We start from the raw sequence: 20,000 nt of genomic DNA, 5'->3' as shown, positions 1-20,000 counted from the left end.
CTGTTGTGATGGTGACGATGATATAATGCTTTTAGACATGACGTTAAAACGATCCACCACGTGATGCAGGGCATCAATCTGAGTGGCGGTCAGAAGCAGCGCGTGAACCTGGCCCGTGCTGTATACAGTGACAGCGACATCTACCTGCTGGATGACCCCTTGTCCGCAGTGGACAGTCACGTGGGGAAAGCCATCTTCACTGACGTCATCGGTCCTAAAGGAATGCTGAAGGGCAAGGTCAGTTTGAACATGTGGAGTTCGTTCTCAGAGAGAGAGACAGAGAGACAGAGAGAGACAGAGATCGTGTGTTCACGAATTTTTAAGGAAGGGAAGGGGGGTGGGGGTGGGGAGAGTGTGTGTATTAATAAAGTCATGCTGTGAGTGAATGAATAAGATCGCGCAACGCGATGTGGAGATTATGACAAAGTTTTGTATTTGATAATGATATATGGCGCAAACTCCTCATATAATGGGCTCTAATACGTACACAACAGTGCATTATACCATAGGAGAGCACATGAGGACAAAGAAGTGGAAAAATATCAATATTCACCAATGCAAGTCAATTTAGCGTTCACACAAATATTTAAAACAGTTCAGTAGTGCACAGCTGAAACACTATGACATGTACTATACTCATATAGAAGCCAGCACTTCTCGCATCGTACTGTTACCTCGCATCAGATTTGATAGGAATATTCTCCACAACCAGTCACACACACAGCAGGTCAAAACAGTGAAACTGTGCAAAGAGTATTCTTAGGAAATTAAAACTCCTTTGTATCTCTGACCATGTCTTATGCTGACTGAGATGTCAGTACTTATTTGACTTCTATGACAAGAAAGCATATGTATGTGTGGAAACATGGGGGTGGTTTAGAGATATTGTAGCAACAGTTATCTATGACAGCCCCACAGTAATAGTTTGGCTGGTTGGAAGAGGAAACGATCTATGTTTGTCATGTACATGCAGGTCTGTCTGTTGCAGTCAAAATGTCTGTACCATTGTCTTGTATATGCAGGTCTGTCTGTTGCAGTCAAAATGTCTGTATCAGTGTCTTGTATATGCAGGTCTATCTGTTGCAGTCAAAATGTCTGTATCAGTGTCTTGTATATGCAGGTCTATCTGTTGCAGTCAAAATGTCTGTATCAGTGTCTTGTATATGCAGGTCTGTCTGTTGCAGTCAAAATGTCTGTATCAGTGTCTTGTATATGCAGGTCTATCTGTTGCAGTCAAAATGTCTGTATCAGTGTCTTGTATATGCAGGTCTATCTGTTGCAGTCAAAATGTCTGTATCAGTGTCTTGTATATGCAGGTCTGTCTGTTGCAGTCAAAATGTCTGTATCAGTGTCTTGTATATGCAGGTCTGTCTGTTGCAGTCAAAATGTCTGTATCAGTGTCTTGTATATGCAGGTCTATCTGTTGCAGTCAAAATGTCTGTATCAGGGTCTTGTATATGCAGGTCTATCTGTTGCAGTCAAAATGTCTGTACCAATGTCTTGTATATGCAGGTCTGTCTGTTACAGTCAAAATGTCTGTACCAATGTCTTGCATATGCAGGTCTGTCTGGTGCAGTCAAAATGTCTGTACCAATGTCTTGTTTATGCAGGTCTGTTTGTTGCAGTCAAAATGTCTGTATCAATGTCTTGTATATGCAGGTCTGTCTGTTGCAGTCAAAATGTCTGTACCAGTGTCTTGTATATGCAGGTCTGTCTGTTACAGTCAAAATGTCTGTACCAATGTCTTGTATATGCAGGTCTGTCTGTTGCTGTCAAAATGTCTGTATCAGTGTCTTGTATATGCAGGTCTGTCTGTTGCAGTCAAAATGTCTGTACCAGTGTCTTGTATATGCAGGTCTGTCTGTTGCTGTCAAAATGTCTGTATCAGTGTCTTGTATATGCAGGTCTGTCTGTTGCCTGTCAAAATGTCTGTATCAGTGTCTTGTATATGCAGGTCTATCTGTTGCTGTCAAAATGTCTGTACCAGTGTCTTGTATATGCAGGTCTGTCTGTTGCTGTCAAAATGTCTGTACCACGTTAGGGCAGCAGCAGTCGTGTTACGGCTTTTCAATAGAACATCATTTGTTCAAAAACAGCTCGGTGAATTCCTGAACAATTTAAGCGTATGTTTGAACATGCGTTCCGAGCAGGAGAACATTGCACGCTTTTAGTTTGTGTGTGTGTGGGGCGGGTGCGAGGGGGGAGGAGTGGGGGGTTCTTTGTGCATGTGCGCGCGCTCGGACAAATTGATACCCTCACGTGCACATGTACAGGAATGGAGATGGAAGTCAGTGCACATTCAATCATTGTGTACAGAATCACCAGTCCTCTCTTGGTGGACAAATAAAGTCTAAGTGAAGAATAAAAGTTTTTTTTTCTTTTTCTTTTTTTTGTGCCTTCACAGACGCGCGTGCTGGTGACGCACGGTATACACTGGCTCCCTCTGGTGGACGAAATCGTGGTGCTGAAAGAAGGGCAGATCAGCGAGGTGGGCAGCTACAGCCAGCTGCTGCAGCACAACGGAGACCTCGCCCAGCTGCTGAGGTCGTTCTTCATCCAGGAGGACAGGGAGGTGGACAGCGACGTGAGTGAGGAGGAGCTCACAGACCCTGAAGGCAGGTGGTTTACTTTGTCATTGGGTCATGCTATTGAGGTGTCATGCGTATTAAGGTGTCATTCATTTTCACTTCGCCCTAGCAAGCGCAATACTGCATACATCGAGCTGAAAAATGTATCAGAAAATAAAACCACCTTTGTTCGTTCCTGTAAGTGTTTCTTTTTTTGTGTGTAACATAGTGTGAGTTAAACTGATCGCCTGAAGTGGAGTATCCTTCGCTCCTCAAAACACAGCGCGGTAAAAAAAAAAAAAAAAAAAAGTTTGCCGACGTCTGCTTCTGGTCTGAGAGGGTTGGTGACAAAAATAGGTTACGGACACTGCTCCATACAAACAGTCGACTTAATTAAGAGACCTATCAAATAAAAGATCACGTTCTCTACTTTTACGTGGGCTAAGTTTCCAATTGATATATAATACTCGATTTATTAAAAAACAAAACAAAACAAAAAAAAAAAAAACAAAAAAAAAAAACGTGGCTCAAAATTTACCTATTTTTCTTGACGCTCTACTGCGATTCTAGATAAAAAAAATTTTTTTAGTCAAACCCACCACTGAAAAAGCCATTCTTTCATCTTTAGAAAGCTTTATAAAATTACCCGAAAGCTTTTAAGGAGCAGCGCCTTTTAACGAAAAAGTGGAGACCGTATTTTTTATACCACTGATCAGCTACCACTGATCAATGCCCGGCTTCATGTCTGAGTATGTATGTGTGCGTCCCTGAAATTTGATTGAATGACATAGGAAACGAATGATGAGCGCCCAATGGCAACCGTCAGTTAGCTCTACCCAGGTAGGCAGCCTGTTGTGCAAATGACCCCGTGTTTGTAAAGCGCTTAGAGCTTGGTCTCCGACCGAGGATAGGCGCTGTATAAGTATCCATGTCATTATCATTAAAGTGTTAAAATCTCCTGTGTAAATTGTTTTCGTAATACATGCATCCAAAAGATGCACACAGGTACAAATCTTTTCCATCCATGATGCACATACACAATACATAATGTATCAACGCACACACGTCTAACCCACCGCCCCTTCCCCCACATACACATGGTCACACAATACGGCACATGCACAGATACCCATTAACTGAAGCACGCATTTATTTACATATGCATGTTTATTCCTACAAAAGTGTCAGAAACTGGAACAAGACCATGGACGAATGGTTTTTAGATGTGTGGTCAACAAAACAGAATGCAAATAAGACTTTGAAAAACACGCAAGGGATACAATTTATATATGAAGCCACTAGATGGAAATATGACTTTGAAAAACACGGTAAGGGATACAATTCTATATGTAGCCACTAAATAGGGTATTTTTTTCCATGAAGATTGAATTCTCTAAATACACGATATTTCACAGTGACCATTACAGAGAACTTTCACACACGTCTAATAGAACAATGTTCAGTCAGAATACATAACTTACAAAAGATCATTGCAAAGAAGTTTAACTCACATCGAATATGGATGGCAGTGATCAAGCTGATACATACTAATGTTTTCGGATTACAGTAATGGTGTGTGTGTTTGACCATTGAAAACAATAACAAAAGATCAAACAACAGAAAAAAGTCACAAAAAGCAAACAGAGCCGTGGTCAGGTCATATAAAACTTTCTAGACTTGTATTCATCATTATTTGTTTAATTGTCTATTGTTTTGCAATGCGGTTGATTGTGTCATGAAAAACATATTCACCCACGCTCTCCCCCACCCAAACGAAGCGAAACACTTTAAACCCGAGACACTTCAAACCCGAAACACTTCAAACCCAAGAACACTTCAAACACCAAACACTTTAAACCCGAGACACTTCAAACCCGAAACACTTCAAACCCAAGAACACTTCAAACACCAAACACTTCAAACCCGAGACACTTTCAACCCGAGACACTTCAAACCAGAAACACTTTAAACCCGAGACACTTCAAACCCGAGAACACTTCAAACCCCGAGACACTTCAAACCCGAAACACTTCAAACCAGAAACACTTCAAACCCGAGAACACTTCAAACCCGAGACACGTTTAACCCGGAACACTTCAAACCCGAGACACTTTAAGCCCGAAACACTTCAAACCCGAAACACTTCAAAACCGAGAACACTTCAAACCCGAAACACTTTAAACACTAAATGATGATAAGACTGAATTTATGATAACCTGTCCAAAGAAGTTTCGTCAACATCCTTCCTTTCCTGACTCTGTTCTGATCAATAGCACACCTGTTTCACTTTATCCTTCTGTTCGGTAGTCTTGGTGTAATCCTAGACCAGTCTCTTTCCTTCCAACAGCACATTTCGAATATCTGTAAAGTTGCCTGTTTGGAACTGCGTAGAATCAGCTCTATCCGCCACTATCTCTCAACCGATGCAACCAAGACACTTGTGTGCTCTCTGGTTCTCTCAAGATTGGATTACTGCAACTCTCTTTTGGCCGGCCTTCCCAAATATCTGTTAGACAGACTCCAACGAATTCAGAATAACGCTGCCAGACTCATTTGCAGAGCTTCTAAATTTGACCATGTTTCTCCTCTCCTTCAGTCTCTCCACTGGTTGCCTGTTTCTGATCGAATAGACTATAAGCTATCCACTCTGACCTTTTCTGCAGTCAACGGATCTGGGCCCCAAGTATCTTTCTGAACTCCTCCATATCTATTCCCCGTCTCGCCAGCTCCGTTCTTCCTCTGATACTCGACTTCTCAGGATACCTCACGTCAGAAGTAAGACCTATGGACACAGATCGTTTTCTTTTCAATCGCCAAAGACGTGGAACAAGCTCCCTGATAACCTCCGTCATTCTGATTCCCTCGCATCTTTTAAATCTCGTCTCAAAACTCATCTTTTCCCTCAGCAGTAAGTTCAATTGTGGCAGGCCCACTTCCTTTGCGTTAGCTGTGCTTGATTATGTGTGTATACATATGTATGTGTACATAACTACATGCACCATCTTCTTCATCTGTATTGAATGTGTATTGTATGTGCGTGCGTTTATGTAAGTTTGTGCCTGCCTATGTGTGTGTATGTGTAAGGGTGGCTGTTAGATACACATGTATTGTTAAAATGTATGTATGCAGTGTGTGTGTTTGTGTAACATTTTGGTGTGTGTATGTAACATAGATGTAATGTTTTATGTTAACAAAGCGTTTTTGTAAAGCACCTAGAGCAGATTTCCGGATAGTGTGCTATATAAATATCCATTATTATTATTATTATTATTATTAAACACGAAACACTTCAAAACCGAGACACGTTAAACCCGAGACACTTTAAACCTGAGACACTTTCAACCCGAAACACTTTAAACCCGAAACACTTCAAACCCGAAACACTTTCAACCCGAAACATTTCAAACCCGAAATACTTTAAACCCGAGACACTTCAAACCCGAGACACTCTAAACCCGAGACACTTCAAACCGAGACACTTTAAACCCGAGACACTTCAAACCCGAAATGCTTTGAACCCGAGACACTTTAAACCCGAGACACTTCAAACCCGAGACACTTCAAACCCGAAACACCTTAAACACGAGAACACACACACGCCAAGGCACGGAACCACAAGCAACTGTGACAGTTATTGTCATTGAGTGCACATGTGTTCTTGTCTTGGAACACGTCATAGAACTGATACTGATACAGCGTCTGTCTTTGATCAGAGACCAAACAAACTCTTGGCGCTTTCCAAACAGTCATATTTGCACAACAGGCTCCATAGCTGGGTAGAGCCGACTGACTGCTGTCTTCAGACGCTCATCATTCGTTTCCTGTGTCATTCAGACAGGCTTCAGTCACACACACACACACACACACACACACACACACACACACACACACACACACGCACGCACGCACGCACGCACGCACAGTATATTAGATTATATGTTGCAGTGATAGCGATGAGGGAAAAGGTGTGGGCGGACGTGGAGTCTGCAACAACAGATGTCACAGACGCTGGTACGTCCGGGGATGAACTGAGCCGTCCTCTGATTGGCCTCATTTCGCGTCGCCATAGGAGGAGGAGGAGGTATGCCTTCACTGAAACTTGACTTCTTTGCGGGAGTCAGGGGCACACAATTTCAAGACACTGCGGGTACAGTCCATTGGTGTGAAGTTGTGTGTGTTGTTAAAGGAACAGGTGTTGTGAAGTAGTGTGTGTTAAAGGAACAGGTGTTGTGAAGTTGTGTGTGTGGTTAAAGGAACAGGTGTTCTGAAGTTGTGTGTGTTGTTAAAGGAACAGGCGTTACTGTACCGTCCAGTGGCGTGAAGTTGTGTGTGTTGTTAAAGGAACAGGTGTTGCTGTACCGTCCAGTGGCGTGAAGTTGTGTGTGTTGTTAAAGGAACAGGTGTTGCTGTACCGTCCAGTGGCGTGAAGTTGTGTGTGTTGTTAAAGGAACAGGTGTTGCTGTACCGTCCAGTGGCGTGAAGTTGTGTGTGTTGTTAAAGGAGCAGGCGTTGCTGTACCGTCCAGTGGCGTGAAGTTATGTGTGTTGTTAAAGGAACAGGTGTTGTGAAGTTGTGTGTGCTGTTAAAGGAACAGGTGTTGTGAAGTTGTGTGTGTTGTTAAAGGAGCAGGGGTTGCTGTACCGGCCAGTGGCGTGAAGTTGTGTGTGTTGTTAAAAGAACAGGCGTTGTTGTACCATCCAGTGGTGTGAAGTTGTGTGTGTTGTTAAAGGAACAGGTGTTGTGAAGTTGTGTGTGTTGTCAAAGGAACAGGCGTGGCTGTACCGTCCAGTGGTGTGAAGTTGTGTGTGTTGTCAAAGGAACAGGCGTGGCTGTACCGTCCAGTGGTGTGAAGTTGTGTGTGTTGTTAAAGGAACAGGCGTGGCTGTACCGTCCAGTGGTGTGAAGTTGTGTGTGTTGTTAACGGAACAGGTGTTGCTGTACCGCCCAGTGGTGTGAAGTTGTGTGTGTTGTTAACGGAACAGGTGTTGTGAAGTTGTGTGTGCTGTTAAAGGAACAGGTGTTGTGAAGTTGTGTGTGTTGTTAAAGGAGCAGGGGTTGCTGTACCGGCCAGTGGCGTGAAGTTATGTGTGTTGTTAAAAGAACAGGCGTTGTTGTACCATCCAGTGGTGTGAAGTTGTGTGTGTTGTTAAAGGAACAGGTGTTGTGAAGTTGTGTGTGTTGTCAAAGGAACAGGCGTGGCTGTACCGTCCAGTGGTGTGAAGTTGTGTGTGTTGTCAAAGGAACAGGCGTGGCTGTACCGTCCAGTGGTGTGAAGTTGTGTGTGTTGTTAAAGGAACAGGCGTGGCTGTACCGTCCAGTGGTGTGAAGTTGTGTGTGTTGTTAACGGAACAGGTGTTGCTGTACCGCCCAGTGGTGTGAAGTTGTGTGTGTTGTTAACGGAACAGGTGTTGCTGTACCGCCCAGTGGTGTGAAGTTGTGTGTATTGTTAAAGGAACAGGCTTTGCTGTACCGTCCAGTGGTGTGAAGTTGTGTGTTGTTAAAGGAACAGGTGTTGTGAAGTTGTGTGTGTTGTTAAAGGAACAGGTGTTGTGAAGTTGTGTGTTGTTAAAGGAACAGGTGTTGTGAAGTTGTGTGTTGTTAAAGGAACAGGCTTTGCTGTACCGGCCAGTGGCGTAAAGTTGTGTGTATTGTTAAAGGAACAGGTGTTGCTGTACTGGCCAGTGGCGTGAAGTTGTGTGTGTTGTTAAAGGAACAGGTGTTGCTGTACCGTCCAGTGGCGTGAAGTTGTGTGTGTTGTTTATGGAACAGGTGTTGTGAAGTTGTGTTTGTTCTTAAAGGAACAGGTGTTGTGAAGTTGTGTGTGTTGTTAAAGGAACAGGTATTGTGAAGTTGTGTGTGTTGTTAAAGGAACAGGTGTTGCTGTACCGTCCAGTGGTGTGAAGTTGTGTGTGTTGTTAAAGGAACAAGTGTTGCTGTACCGTCCAGTGGTGTCAAGTTGTGTGTGTTTTTAAGGAGCAGACGTTGTTGTACCGGTTTATCATGCCCACTGTGCTACTGATATTACGCGGGTTTTTGGTTTGTTGTTGTTTTTAATTGTTGGTGTTGTTTCTGCAAGAACTAGATGATATTGAACTGTGGTACTGCTGAAGCCATCTCTGCTGCTGTTGCTGCTGCTGCTACAACTGGCGCTACAATTATCACATGAAGGGACAAATCTCAGAGACTACCTATACGTGAGACTGGGCCTGGAGCTCTCAGAGGACCATGTTTCTATTGCAGAGATGTAAGCAAAGGAGACGTGATGCGTACAGCCATTGATATGAACAGTAGGAAAACATGGCCGAGGACCTGTACTTGTCAGTTATCGACAAGGAAAGATGTGGAGGGAAGCAGAGGAACAGCGAATCTTACGTAGGGTTAATTAATGGTTAAAGGTTAACTCACTCAGTACGGCCAGTCCTCTCTTCTCCTCTACACAGACCCCTCGGATGTCCAGTGGGTGTCTGAATGACCCAAGCTTTAGCTTCCGTCGTCAGAATTGTGGTATTCTTTGTCAACATTCACCTCTTCAATATAAGAACCTTCCGCTTGCAATATTTTGATGATGGTAATTGGGGCGAAACGCTGTTGACGTCGTCTCTTTCGCCGTTCGTATAGAAAGAGTTAAAGGTCTCACAGCCTTTCACGGCCCTTCGGAACAACGAATTCATACCCACTGTGTCTAGGGCTCCGCATTGGAAGGCGGGGCGCAGTCCTCTCCTTCCGGTGGTTCAAACCTTCCCCAGCCGGTCAGGTGTCTTTCGCTCACTCCTGGGTGAAGTGGGGAGCATCGGTATAAACTGTCATTCCCAAAGACACTACAACATGCCGAAACGGGGCCTCGAACCCTGGTCACCGCCGAACACTGAACCCAGAAGCCCAACGTCTAACCGATTCTGTCACTGCGCCACATGCTGAATCTCACTGACGGCAGTGGAAAGCACACACTGCTGCTGATCATACTGAATCTCACTGACGGCAGTGGAAAGCACACATTGCTGCTGATCATACTGAATCTCACTGACGGCAGTGGAAAGCACACATTGCTGCTGATCATACTGAATCTCACTGACGGCAGTGGAAAGCACACACTGCTGCTGATCATACTGAATCTCACTGACGGCAGAGGAAAGCACACATTGCTGCTGATCATACTGAATCTCACTGACGGCAGTGGAAAGCACACACTGCTGCTGATCATACTGAATCTCACTGACGGCAGAGGAAAGCACACATTGCTGCTGATCATACTGAATCTCACTGACGGCAGTGGAAAGCACACACTGCTGCTGATCATACTGAATCTCACTGACGGCAGAGGAAAGCACACATTGCTGCTGATCATACTGAATCTCACTGACGGCAGAGGAAAGCACACATTGCTGCTGATACTGATGCAACGTTTTCCCTGCGGGGTGTGTGCAACAGGGACTGTCGCTCCACGAACAAACTGCTCAGAATCTGTACAAAGTCCCAGGGCGAAAATAACGACAGGTGAGATTCGTTGTAAAGAGCTCTTCCAGTACATTGTACACAAAGCTTCTGCTACTCTTCTCCAACTTTCCACTGTTCTACCGACATACTGTACACAAAGCTTCTGCTACTCTTCCACAACCTTCCACTATTCTACCGATATACTGTACACAAAGCTTCTGCTACTCTTCCACAACCTTCCACTATTCTACCGATATACTGTACACAAAGCTTCTGCTACTCTTCCACAACCTTCCACTATTCTACCGATATACTGTACACAAAGCTTCTGCTACTCTTCCACAACCTTCCACTCGACATACTGTACACAAAGCTTCTGCTACTCTTCCACAACCTTCCACTATTCTACCGATATACTGTACACAAAGCTTCTGCTACTCTTCCACAACCTTCCACTATTCTACCGATATACTGTACACAAAGCTTCTGCTACTCTTCCACAACCTTCCACTATTCTGCCGACATACTGTACACAAAGCTTCTGCTACTCTTCCACAACCTTCCACTATTCTACCGATATACTGTACACAAAGCTTCTGCTACTCTTCCACAACCTTCCACTATTCTACCGATATACTGTACACAAAGCTTCTGCTACTTTTCTCCAGCCTTCCACTATTCTACCGACATACTGTACACAAAGCTTCTGCTACTCTTCCACAACCTTCCACTATTCTGCCGACATACTGTACACAAAGCTTCTGCTACTCTTCCACAACCTTCCACTATTCTGCCGACATACTGTACACAAAGCTTCTGCTACTCTTCTCCCGCCTTCCACTGTTCTACCGATATACTGTACACAGAGCTTCTGCTACTTTTCTCCAGCCTTCCAGTATTGCTGTCAGGACTCTTGCTGCTTGCAGTGCTCGCAGTCCTGTTGGTATTCCTTTCTTTTTGTTGTTTTGCTTCGTTTGTTATTTTTGTTTTGCTTTTTGCTCGATCATTATGTTTCGGAATTGTGACTTCCCTGTTGTTTCTTCTTGTCATTGTGATTCTTGCTTTGCTTCCGCTCTTTCACAGACAAACGAATTCATACATGATATAAAATCTTTTTTTTTCTCCAAAATCATTTATTCGATTAGTTAGTTGTTTATTTAATCATTTGTTTATCTATATTATAGGAAGGAAGCGCCGTGGTAGAGTCTTGTAAGGCGTTTGGCCCGATGTCCACCAGGGATCTGGTTCCAGAGGTCGTTTCGGCTTGATGTTGTGTCCTTTGGAAAGGCACTTTACTCCGAATTTCCTCACCCAGCCAGGTGTGAATGGTACCTGGATTGGTTGGGGCAGGTTAAGACGGCGGAAGGTGAGGACTGGGCCCCGCCTTCCGAATCCGAGCCGTAGACAGTGGAGGTCATGGAGGTACTCAGAAAATGTGATAAATTGATACGATTCATTTTAAATGATCGGGTTACAGGTATTCATGGGGTTTGAATCCCCGCGTCTAAATTTTCTTCATGGTGTACGCATTAAATATCAATGTCAATGAAACATGGACACAGGTGCAAATCTTTCCCAGCCATTGTGCACAAACGCACAGCACACGAAAATGAATGCTTGTGAGATCTTATTTTAATGAGACATGCATCTGAATTACAATTGTAAGTAAAGAAGATATGGACACTCACCCAGCCATTCAGGTAGACATACACATTGTGGTCCCTGGTTACACTGATCTTTGTTTTATGCTGGATGATGTTACAGGTAGACATACACATTGTGGTCCTTGGCAACACTGATCTCTGTTTTATGTTGGGTGATGTTGCAGGTAGACATACACATTGTGGTCCTTGGCAACACTGCTCTTTGTTTTATGTTGGGTGATGTTGCAGGTAGACATACACATTGTGGTCCTTGGCAACTGCTCTTTGTTTTATGTTGGGTGATGTTGCAGGTAGACATACACATTGTGGTCCTTGACAACACAGCTCTTTGTTTTATGTTGGGTGATGTTGCAGGTAGACATACACATTGTAGTCCTTGGCAACACTGCTGTTTGTTTTATGTTGGGTGATGTTGCAGGTAGACATACACATTGTGGTCCTTGGCAACACTGATCTCTGTTTTTTGCTGGATGATGTTGCAGACAGCGCAGACCTGAATATAGTGGTCCATAACTATACAGATTTGTGTGTGTGTGTGTGTGTGTGTGTGTGTGTGTGTGTGTGTGTGTGTGTGTGTGTGTGCGTGCGTGTGTGTGTGTGTGTGTGTGTGTTAATGTTGGATGATGTGTGTTGCAGGAAAGGGGACAGCGCCCGCTGCAGTCCAAGGCAGACAGAAACTGACGAAAAGCTGGGTGAACAAGGAAGACTGACCCAGTCAGAGACCGTTAAGAAAGGAAAGGTAAGTGGAGTCAGGAGTTTCGGTGATCAAACAGCTTACCATACAAAATAATTCATAAAAAAGTAAAAGGAAAAAGGTAGGGGAGACAACTGTGAAATCCTACTGGAAGGGTCGGACCAGTGGACTGCTCTCCCTTTGTAGTGAAACAAAAAGCAAATGAAGGGGAGGGGAGAAGAGAGGTGGACAGCTGTTGATTTATCATGTGAAGAAACACGTGGAAACAACTTAGTACCGGTCCAGGCCAGTCGACTTCTAGACACACACGTACACACACACACACAACCCCCTCCGCCACCCCCACCCCCACACACGCGCGCGCACACACATACATGATGTTATCAGAAATAAGAGGGATAATCAACTCCAACTCAGTTTGTTAAATTTGACATAAACATTATATACTGTGCTCATTTTTTTAAATTATCTGTTTATTCATTTATTTATTCATTTATCTTTTTTTCAGTTCCCAATGTCATCATTTCTGTACTACCCCCAAACTGGGGGCTGGGTGTGCATGCTGACAGCTGTTTTCTTCTTCTCCGCTTTCCGAGCGGTTAGCGTCATGACCAACTTCTGGCTCCGTCACTGGACCGAGGACCCCATCCTCAGCAACCAATCGTTGGCTGGATCAGAGGTCTTCGTGAATACCAATAACTTCTACCTCACCCGCTACGGCCTGCTTGGCGTGCTTCAAGGTGATGGTCATTGCAGTGCTGAAGGTGCGCTGTGTAGTTCTGGGGTGATCCCCGGTTTGATGCAGTGATGGAAAGTCATTATTATAACCTCCCTCCGTTTCATACATTCTGTGACTAAGTACATATAGATGGAGTTTGTTATTTTATATTTTTAAAAAAAGGGAAAGAAGCATCAAAGCATGCAGCAAGTGCATTTTAATCGGAAGGCGCACACGTGTGCAGGAATATTCACTCGAACGAACCGGTATGCAGGCGCAAGCAGACAAGCGCATATATGATGATAGATGGTAAAAGTTTGTATATAATGTCATACATGAGATTTTATTCGACAATCTCAAAACTGCTTGTTCTGGAGCCGTAGTGTTCTGTATTATAATTAGTATTAGTTCGTAATGTATGCAACCAGGATCCCATGCATAATATAACGATAACTTGTGCGTTTGCTTTGTCATTTTTCTCTTGGTGTTTGCCTTGTCATTTTTCTCTTGGTGTTTGTGTAGTCCCTTTTCTCTTAGCGTTTGTGTAGTCTTTTTTCTCTTGGTGTTTGTGTAGTCCTTTTTCTCTTGGTGTTTGTGTAGTCATTTTTTCTCTTGGTGTTTGTGTAGTCCTTTTTCTCATGGTGTCTGTGTAGTCATTTTTCTCTTGGTATTATTTTGTGTAGTCATTTTGTGTAGTCATTATTCTCTTGGTGTTTATGTAGTCCTTTTTGTCTTGACGTTTGTGTAGTCCTTTTTCTCTTGAAGTTTGTGTATTCATTTTTGTCTTGGCGTTTGTGTTGTCCTTATTGTCTTGGCGTTTGTGTAGTCATTTTTCTCCTGGTGTTTGTGTAGTCATTTTGTGTAGTCCTTTTTGTCTTGACGTTTGTGTAGTCCTTTTTCTCTTGACGTTTGTGTATTCATTTTTGTCTTGGCGTTTGTGTAGTCCTTTTTGTCTTGACGTTTGTGTAGTCCTTTTTCTCTTGGCGTTTGTGTAGTCCTTTTTGTCTTGACGTTTGTGTAGTCCTTTTTGTCTTAACGTGTGTGTAGTCATTTTTTGTCTTAACATGTGTGTAGTTCTTTTTCTCTTGGCGTTTAACGGGCTATACTGGATGACGACCATCCGAGCCAGCAGACGCCTACACGACGGATTGATCACGAGCATCCTCCGTGCACCCATGACCTTCTTTGACACAACTCCCACTGGACGGATCATGAACAGAATCTCCGCTGACATGGAAAATGTAGGGTTGTCCTCCTCCCTCGCCACCACACTCTCCACCCCGCCTCTCTTTCGCTGCTGCAAGCGCGAGTTGATCGTTTATGTGTGCTGTGGCAACAACGTTGAACTCAAAGGGTTAAGAGTGTACTATGATATATATATATATATATATATATATATATATATATATATATATATATATATATATATATATATATCAATGTGTGTGTGTTTGTGTGTATCTTGCAATGGTCCCATCTGTATTGAACTTGCTTTGTGTCGACTGCTTTGATTGGAATAATATTGGACACTTTACACAGATGGCACCGGGGAAACGTGAGTAAAGTCAGCAGAAATTCTGTTAGCAGTGCACCATCAATGTAAAGTCAGCAGAAATTCTGTTAGCAGTGCACCATCAATATAAAGTCAGCAGAAATTCTGTTAGCAGTGCACCATCAATGTAAAGTCAGCAGAAATTCTGTTAGCAGTGCAGTAAAGTCAGCAGAAATTTTGTTGACAGTGCACCATCAATGTAAAGTCAGCAGAAATTCTGTTAGCAGTGCAGTAAAGTCAGCAGAAATTCTGTTAGCAGTGCAGTAAAGTCAGCAGAAATTCTGTTAGCAGTGCAGTAAAGTCAGTAGAAATTCTGTTAGCAGTGCACCATCAGTGTAAAGTCAGCAGAAATTCTGTTGGCAGTGCACCATCAGTGTAAAGTCAGGAGAAATTCTGTTGTGCACTATCAGTGTAAAGTCAGCAGAAATTCTGTTGGCAGTGCACCATAAGTGTAAAGTCAGCAGAAATTCTGTTAACAGTGCACCATCAGTGTAAAGTCAGCAGAAATTCTGTTAGCAGTGCAGTAAAGTCAGAAGAAATTCTGTTAGCAGTGCACCATCAGTGTAAAGTCAGCAGAAATTCTGTAGCAGTGCAGTAAAGTCAGCAGAAATTCTGTTAGCAGTGCAGTAAAGTCAGAAGAAATTCTGTTAGCAGTGCACCATCAGTGTAAAGTCAGCAGAAATTCTGTAGCAGTGCAGTAAAGTCAGCAGAAATTCTGTTAGCAGTGCACCATCAGTGTAAAAGTCAGTAGAAATTCTGTTAGCAGTGCACCATCAGTGTAAAAGTCAGCAGAAATTCTGTTGTCAGCAGTATGCGATGAACGGAAAACTGGCAGATGACAAGTTAAATAATCAAAAGCTGAAGAACTAATGGAACGACGATCATATGACTAGCATTAGTGAAGACATGAACAGTAATGACACTGAAACACAACTGTTTATTGTATTTCACATAAGATAAATTACTGCAAAGCATCGACCTCAAATTAAACATCGGAATCAATAGCAAACAACGAAATTCAGGAAAGATGTATAACTCAAACAGAAATATGATATATAATATGATATGACTTGAATCTTTCCTGGATGTTGGGAATAACGTCAAAATGTTTAAAACTTCTACATAAATGTGTTAGCAAAAAAGGTGTTTTACAATGGATTCTCATTTGCATAGAAAACACTAAGAACATGAAAAAATATTTTTTAAACAGAGTGAAAGAAGACCAAAATCAGCCAGCCAAGTAAACACACAGAAGGATACACACACACACACACACACACACACACACACACACACACACACACACACACACACACACACACACACACACACACACACACACACTCATTCACTCACTCACTCACAGACATACACATACATTCACACGTATTTTTTAAAACTAGTACTGTGCCATCACCTTCACCGTCTATTGTTGATGTTTTCGCTAACGCCAGTGTCATTATCATGATCGTCGTTGTCATTTCCCCCATTTCTCGTTTCTTTTTCACTCTCTCGTTTTTCTCTTAGATTTGCATTGGGAAAAGACAAGAACCCAACTCCGATGACATAGGAAATGTTTTTGATTAAAATATAGAGGACTTCCCACAATTTCTCGCAATTGAGAGAAAACGTGGGAGGTGAACGACCACTATTTCTCGCAATCCCACGATTTCTCTCTAAGTGAAATAAATCGTGGGATTGCGAGAAATCGTTGGCTTACACAGTACATTCTAGAAAGCAGTCTTGACTTTTCAGGTAGATAGTTTGATACATTCTAGAAAGCAGTCTTGACTTTTCAGGTAGATAGTTTGATATATTCTAGAAAACAGTGTTGACGTTTCAGGTAGATAGTTTGATACATTCTAGAAAGCAGTCTTGACTTTTCAGGCAGATAGTTTGATACATTCTAGAAAGCAGTCTTGACTTTTCAGGTAGATAGTTTGATACATTCTAGAAAGCAGTCTTGACTTTTCAGGCAGATAGCTTGATATATTCTAGAAAGCAGTGCTGACGTTTCAAGTAGACAGTTTGATACATTCTAGAAAGCAGTGTTGACGTTTCAAGTAGATAGTTTGATGCATTCTAGAAAGCAGTGTTGACGTTTCAAGTAGATAGTTTGATGCATTCTAGAAAGCAATAGTTTGATACATTCTAGAAAGCAGTGTTGACGTTTCATGTAGATAGTTTGATGCATTCTAGAAAGTAGTGTTGATGTTTCAGGTAGATAGTTTGATACATTCTAGAAAGCAGTGTTGACGTTTCAGGTAGATAGTTTGATACATTCTAGAAAGCAGTGTTGACGTTTCAGGTGGACAGTTTGATACATCCTAGAAAACAGTGTTGACGTTTCAGGTAGATAGTTTGATACATTCTAGAAAGCAGTGTTGACGTTTCAGGTAGATAGTTTGATACATTCTAGAAAGCAGTGTTGACGTTTCAGGTAGATAGTTTGATACATTCTAGAAAGCAGTGTTGACGTTTCAGGTAGATAGTTTGATACATTCTAGAAAGCAGTGTTGACGTTTCAGGTAGATAGTTTGATACATTCTAGAAAGCAGTACTGACGTTTCAGGTGGACAGTTTGATACATTCTAGAAAGCAATGTTGACGTTCAGGTCGATAGTTTGATACATTCTAGAAAGCAATGTTGACGTTTCATGTAGATAGTTTGATACATTCTAGAAAGCAGTGTTGACGTTTCAGATGTACAGTTTGATACATTCTAGAAAGCAGTGTCAAAGTTTCAAGTAGATAGTTTGAGACATTCTAGAAAGCAGTGTTGACGTTTCAGGTGGACAGTATGATGCCTCGGAGCATGAATAACGCCATAACGGGCTTCACTGACCTCGTGGCTGCAGCTGTCGTGCAGCTGGCTGTGTACCCACCCATCATTGTCGTTCTGGTCCCTGTGTTCGTGCTCTTCTACTTCACTATGGTACGTCATGGCTGTGTGTGTTGTACCATGTCATGGCTGTGTTTGTTGTACTACGTCATGGTTATGTGTGTTGTACCACGTCATGGCTGTGTGTGTTCCACCACGTCATGGCTGTGTATGTTGTACCACGTCATGGCTGTGTTTGTTGTACCACGTCATGGCTGTGCTTGTTGTACTACGTCATGGCTGTGTATGTTGTACCACGTCATGGCTGTGTTTGTTGTACTACGTCATGGTTATATGTGTTGTTCCACGTCATGGCTGTGTGTGTGTTCCACCAAGTCATGGCTGTGTGTGTTGTACTACGTCATGGTTATATGTGTTGTTCCACGTCATGGCTGTGTGTGTGTTCCACCAAGTCATGGCTGTGTGTGTTGTACCACGTCATGGCTGTGTTTGTTGTACTACGTCATGGCTGTGTTTGTTGTACTACGTCATGGCTGTGTTTGTTGTACCACGTCATGGCTGTGTTTGTTGTGCTACGTCATGGCTGTGCTTGTTGTACCACGTCATGGCTGTGTATGTTGTACCACATCATGGCTGTGTATGTTGTACCACATCATGGCTGTGTTTGTTGTACTACGTCATGGTTATATGTGTTGTTCCACGTCATGGCTGTGTGTGTGTTCCACCAAGTCATGGCTGTGTGTGTTGTACCACATCATGGCTGTGTTTGTTGTACTACGTCATGGTTATATGTGTTGTTCCACGTCATGGCTGTGTGTGTGTTCCACCAAGTCATGGCTGTGTGTGTTGTATCACGTCATGGCTGTGTTTGTTGTACTACGTCATGGCTGTGTTTGTTGTGCTACGTCATGGCTGTACGTCATGGCTCTTTGTTGTTTGTTGTGCTACATCATGGATGTGCTACATCATGGCTGTGTGTGTTGTACCACGTCATGGCTGTGTTTGTTGTACTTCGTCATGGCTGTGTTTGTTGTGCTACGTCATGGCTGTACGTCATGGCTGTTTGTAGTTTGTTGTGCTACGTGATGGATGTGCTTTTTGTGCTACGTCTTGGCTGCATTTGCTGGTGGCCTAGCTTGTATGAAACCGACTTGTCAGCCGAAGGTACATCAGGCAAGCTGAATTTGTTTGATGTTCAAATCTTGATAGCAGAGAAGAGAGTCGTAGTTAAAACTTAATGTCGGTAACTGGTTGTATGGACCGGACGATTAGGAACACAGCATTTAGAAAATATATGTAGTCCAATATATGCTTACTCAAAAAAGACCTATCGCCACTGGAAATATATTTAGAATAAGTGTCTACCCCACAAAAGATTACATGATACCTAGTCCCATTAGAAATCTACTTAGAAAATGTCTCGCGCCACTGGAGATTTGTTTATAGAATATCGAGTTCAATAAAGATTTATTTAGAAGATTTCTAGCCCCACCAAAATGTATTTGGAAGATATTTAGCCCATTAGAGATTTATTTAGAAAATATGTAGCTTGACAGAGGGTTGTTTTTGTTTATTTGTTTGGTTTTTTGTTTCTTTTTTAGGTGGGGGGAAAGGGATATCCAGCCAGAATAGAGATTTATATGGAAAATATCTGGCCACACACTAGAAATAAAATTTATTTGAAAAATATCTAACCTCGGGACTAGGGATTTAGTCAGAAAATATCTAGCCACACTATGGATTTTTTAGTTCGAAAATATCTTCCCCACCCCCACCCCATCCCCGCTAGAAGCTAACTCCAGGAATGTCTGTACCCGATGTGCTGGCAGGCGGCACACATGGCCGTGTCCCGACAGTGCCTGCGGATGGAGGCAGTGACCAGGTCTCCCATCTTTTCCCACTTCTGTGAGACGGTGAGCGGGGCGGCCACCATCCGAGCCTACCGTGCCACTGACCGCTTCATGGCCCAGTCCCGGGCCCGGGTGGACAGCAGCCACGTGTTCTACTATGTCTGGGCGTCTGGCTGTAGGTTCGTCACAGCCGTTTGATTTTGAAAAAAAAAAGACCAGTGCTGTGTCACGTGAGCGATCTTTGCGGCGCTAAGGTTTGCTCAGGGTTGGCTACTGCACAGCACTACTGTTTTTATTCTTATTTCGCCTTCTTTTTTGTTTTTTCTTTGGTCGTGCATACTTTCAACACAAACACACAAACTCTTGTGTTGCCCTGGGTTCTTTTACGTGCTCAAAATGCACACTGCACACACTAAGGATGGACCTCAATTTGTCGTCTCTTTGGACTGACTTGCAGCCAGGTTCGCACTCAGAAGTGTACTGGGGAGGTCGAGGGTGTGGGGGTGTTGGGGGAGGGGCGTTAGGGGGGAGGGGAACAAAAATCCTGATCCTCGCTTCAAGGTTAGGCGCTTTATGCACTAGAACCTCCCCCTCCCCCTTTATCCCCCCCCCCACCCCACCGCCGGCCCACAAATACACACCACCCCAAACAAATGCTTGCTGCTATCTGGATGTGTGA

General features: G+C 43.1%; 1 protein-coding gene across 1 annotated transcript in view; it reads left to right on the top strand.

The window, feature by feature from the left end:
* The window catches only part of LOC143284200 (multidrug resistance-associated protein 1-like), an 83,483-nt gene that overhangs the window by 45,688 nt on the left and 17,795 nt on the right, over positions 1 to 20,000 (top strand). The window contains exons 18-25 of the mRNA XM_076590868.1: positions 70 to 237; positions 2,405 to 2,619; positions 6,526 to 6,648; positions 12,302 to 12,404; positions 12,868 to 13,099; positions 14,152 to 14,318; positions 17,421 to 17,564; positions 19,301 to 19,496. Of these exons, the coding sequence (XP_076446983.1) occupies positions 70 to 237; positions 2,405 to 2,619; positions 6,526 to 6,648; positions 12,302 to 12,404; positions 12,868 to 13,099; positions 14,152 to 14,318; positions 17,421 to 17,564; positions 19,301 to 19,496 (1,348 nt within the window). The remainder of the gene's footprint in view (positions 1 to 69; positions 238 to 2,404; positions 2,620 to 6,525; positions 6,649 to 12,301; positions 12,405 to 12,867; positions 13,100 to 14,151; positions 14,319 to 17,420; positions 17,565 to 19,300; positions 19,497 to 20,000) is intronic.

Source organism: Babylonia areolata, chromosome 7 (genome assembly GCF_041734735.1).
Source record: "Babylonia areolata isolate BAREFJ2019XMU chromosome 7, ASM4173473v1, whole genome shotgun sequence".
Classification (NCBI taxonomy): domain Eukaryota; kingdom Metazoa; phylum Mollusca; class Gastropoda; order Neogastropoda; family Buccinidae; genus Babylonia; species Babylonia areolata.
Note: the sequence above shows the minus strand (reverse complement) of the source record. Positions and strands in the feature narration are given on the sequence as shown.